Genomic DNA, 4371 nt, shown 5'->3' on the forward strand with positions numbered 1-4371 from the left:
ATATATATATATATATATATATATATATATATCATTCAATCATTTATAATGCCTCTCTATTCTGTTTCTGCAATACAGTGAAACTCTTGCGTATTCCACAAGTCCATAGTTTAGTCTAATGTTTATTGAACTTTGTTCCTCTTGTTATTGCAGTGGACTTGTTCCTGAAGCTGGTGAGACACACAGTAAGTTTCCTATTACTGTCCTTTTAAAGAAACCAACTTTGAGTGGCACTTGATCTTACTTTGTCTTCTACTGAGGTCAGATTAGGTATTGGTTTAGTATGAGTCATGCATGCACAAACTGTAAATTTATGATCTAGGTCTGTACAAAATTCATATTGTGAGACACTAGGTATTGCATGGTCTAAATAGGTCTTTTATTAGGGGACACTGGGTTTTTTTTTATCTAAGCCGGTATGGAGGTTATACTGGGGGATGTTAGGTATTACTGTAGTGTAAATAGATAACACATTGGAAAAAAGTATATATTTTACTTTGGTCTATGTATAGCAGTCATATTGTGAGACACTGAATATTAACTTAGTCTAAATATATTCAGGGACAGGATATTCTATTAAATATCATATTATGGGACACTCAGTATTAACTTGATGTAAATAAATAATATATTAAGAGACTGGATTTTTTACTTTGATCTTTATTGGAAAGCAAAACTGGAACTCATCAGTTACCCAATCAATAGAACAGCCTGCTTGGGAAATTAATGTGCAAGTAGCTGAGCACTCCACAGAATGACTCACTGAATGTGACAAAACTGGCCCTTTGAAATACAGATACTACTTATTTTTGCCATTTGAGTGAACTGAAGCAAAGTGAAGTAAAGTGTCTTACTCAATTTTTCAGCTGTTTTCACAGCTTTACTGCATACAAAATTTACTTTCTTGTCTGTAAAATACCAAACACATTCGACACTTCCAAAGCTTGTTTATAAAATGTTGTCTAATTTAAACCTGACCTGAGCTATTCAACATCTTTAAAAAGTAAATTAATAATGGGAACTATTAATAGTTATCGCCAAGCCAACATGGCAGTCCAAAAAATAGGACGAATGCTGCCGTTGATTCGGTCCAAGAGGCCATCGCCTCTAGCTAGCTATGTGACACACGAACCTGTGTCTTTTATAACCTTCAAACAGGGGAGGTCAGCAGCTTCCCCTTGCTGGTTTGGCATCTGTAGACTAGACTAGTTTTTTTTTTGAACTGCCATGCTGGCTTGGCGATAATTATTAATATCCAGTACCGCTGCCATAGTCTCCTTTAGAGAGACTTAGAAATATTAATATTTCTAATAATGGGGACATATTTGTAGAAAACTGAAACTATGTCTAAATATTTTATTTGTGTTTTTTTCAGATTCTGCTATGGAAGAGTCTCCCAGAAATATATCTGCAAATGCAAAAGATAACTCCATTGATTTCGACTTTTATGATTGAACTGCAATGTGATATTTTTGCCATACAACCCTCGCCTTATTTATTTAATTGTATTAAAATCTAATGAAGTTTTCAATAAAACTGTCTAGATTTCACTTATTATATCTATTTATTTATTATTATTGTCATCATCATCGATCTTTAATTTCTAGATCAGTGGAGATTGTAGTGACATTACTACATCAAATATATATGTATGTGTGTGTGTGTGTATATATATATATATATATATATATATATATATATATATATGTATGTATGTATAGGTAAGCAGAGTTAGCGGTCATAGCAACCGATTAAGGCATAAAATATCCGTATTTACTATCGGTGTCAGTTACCTGTCTTATCTCTGGGTATGGGTATGCAGGCACACTATGCTCATAGGGTACAGGTAACAGCAGAATAAACAAAGGGAAGAATGAATAATAAAGTACATGGCCTCAAGAAGAAATACAGGTGGCTCAATATATTAAAATCATACCATCTTCCAGCATAGAGCTTCGAAGTCGATAGGCAAAAGAGTGATCGAGCAGTGGTCTTGGGAAATATTTACTTGTATTTCTATATAAAAGGGGGAACCAGGATGTTTGAAAAGTTGTGAAATAAAGTTAGAACTAAATAAGATAGGAAAATTACTAATATGTCTAGAAAGATAACAGCACTTATGTTATTGTAAAGAGGGCTAGTTAATATTTATCCAAAACAAAACCATAGAGTTCTTATAATAGTGTACTTACTGAAATATTGTATAATAGGCTTGATCAAAGTTTATCCATCACTGTTGTGTGCAAAAGGTGGTGGTCTCTACAATATTTCAGTAAATACACTATTATAAGAACCCTACAGTTTTGTTTTGGATAAATATTAACTAACCCTATTTACGATAATATAAGTGCTATTCTCTTTATAGATATGTTAGTAATTTTCTTGTCTTATTTAGTGCTAACTTCATTTCACAACTTTTCAAACATCCTGGGTCCCCCCTTTATATAGAAATAACCAGTAAATATTTCCCAAGACCACTGCTTGATCACTCTTTTGCCTATTGACTTCAAAGCTCTATCCTGGAAGATGGTATTATTTTGATATATTGAGCCACCTGGCTTCTTCTTGCGGTCATGTTCTTTCCTATTCACTCTTCCCTTTGTTTATTTTATTTGACACTTTTGTATTCACTCTGATGAAGCTCCATGTACTAGTTCGAATATCCTATGAAGACGGCAAATATTATTTTTGTAATTCTTTCATAAGCACCGAATGACATTGGAAGCGAAAATGGTTGTAAGAATTGTTATGTTTTGTATTAAAAAGTAATCTACAGATGTGGTCCAATTTGTTTGGTTCTTGATCTAAAGTTTTCTCAATTTTCTGATTTTACAATTATATATATATATATATATATATATATATATTTATATATATATATATATATATGTATATGTATGTATGTACATGTGTATGTGTACTAATGAATTTAGTTTAGTAATGACAGTTGCTTCTGATAGGACCCTGCTGTGCAGGTGGTGCCTAAGGATTCTACCCCTACGTCCTTCACAGGAATAAAGGAGTGGAAATGTAAAATTGGATGGAGTGCAACATTTTGCTATACTGGATTCAAATCATTGCACAGTGGTTAAAATAAGTAGCAATGTATTTCCTACAAACTTTGACCTTGTACTTAGTTAACAGAAATTATTGTAATTTCATGTATGTAGCTTTTAGTCAAGCTTTCTCGAAATCTTAGTGACTTCTCAGTTTCTACAGACTTAGTGAGGTGCTAGTGTTCTACTCAACAATACTTGTTGTATTCAGTTGAAAATATAATCTCAGATCATTTTTATGTAGTATTCTATATCTGAGATTTGGTTTTTCTATATTTTTAAATGTAAAACAAAATAGTCATCACTATCATCATCACTTGTACACCATGGAAACCAAACAACTGGCTCTGCGAGTCCTGGGATTCGATACGGTAATGTCTGGCAGGAAGTGAGGTAGTTGTTTTTGCTGCTGCTGATGATGATGAGAGTTATTCTATAGTTTTGTAGAATTTTTAGTCAACACATAAATGATTGGGAGGATGGAGGATTTGAAATGGCTGTCTGAACCACAACCACATCCACCTAGACTCTGACCGAACTCAGCAAAAAAACTATTCTATGGCATATTGAAGGACAGTAGATTATTCAAAGACAAACATAAAATAACATCTTGGCAGACTGGATTGGCTAATAAAGGATTTACTCCATTTTTGTAAAGCAACTTGAAACAAAAACTAACTCTGCCATCGAGTAAATCAGAAGTTCACAATCTTTTTGAGCTGAGAGTACAATGGAGAGAAGAAAAAAAAAACTATCGTCGCATTGTGCCGAAGTTTAAGATATTTATTTAAAAACATTTATAAAATAATACAGAAACCAATTGCTAACTTTGTTTTATAAATCTTTTTTATAAAACAAAATTATTACTAACACGTCTTGAAGATCCGCAAGCATTAATATAGATTTTTAAAACCCTCACAATATAGTTTTAAATATTTTAAAAATCTGCAGCGCTTCGTCGGACAACCGTTGGGCTCGTTAAGTCATGCGTTGTAACAAACGTAGATTTGACCAAGGAGAGTCACTCTCTTTTTCCTCAATTTAACACTGGGAGTTACCTCCCGTGGATTATTGTACTCTTCCTCGGCACAATGCGACGATAGTTTTCATTTTTCTCTCCATTGTACTCCGAAGTCAAAAAGATTGTGAACTTCTGATTTACTCTGTGGCAGAGTTAGATTTTGTTTCAAGTTGCTTTACAAAAATAGAGTAAATCCTTTATTATCTAATCCAGTCTGCCAAGATGTTATTTCATCACACGACAGGCTTAATGTTATTGTTTAGTACAGCGTTTTCACAGCAGCTGGTGTGGGTC

The 4371-nt window shown here is 33.3% G+C and overlaps 1 protein-coding gene across 4 annotated transcripts in view; it reads left to right on the forward strand.

Moving 5' to 3' along the window:
• Window positions 1–1554, forward strand: part of LOC106876681 (uncharacterized) — a 31569-nt gene extending 30015 nt beyond the window's left edge. For 3 of the 4 annotated variants that reach the window (XM_014925316.2, XM_014925325.2, XM_014925335.2), the window contains exons 15-16: window positions 154–185; window positions 1376–1554. In XM_014925316.2, coding sequence (XP_014780802.1) covers window positions 154–185; window positions 1376–1455 — 112 coding nt within the window. In that variant the 3' untranslated portion in view covers window positions 1456–1554. The remainder of the gene's footprint in view (window positions 1–153; window positions 186–1375) is intronic. The other variant, XM_052971899.1, reaches the window with a different exon arrangement.
• Window positions 1555–4371: the final 2817 nt, after the last annotated feature.

Source organism: Octopus bimaculoides, chromosome 11, assembly GCF_001194135.2.
Source record: "Octopus bimaculoides isolate UCB-OBI-ISO-001 chromosome 11, ASM119413v2, whole genome shotgun sequence".
In the NCBI taxonomy this organism is placed as follows: Eukaryota; Metazoa; Mollusca; class Cephalopoda; order Octopoda; family Octopodidae; genus Octopus; species Octopus bimaculoides.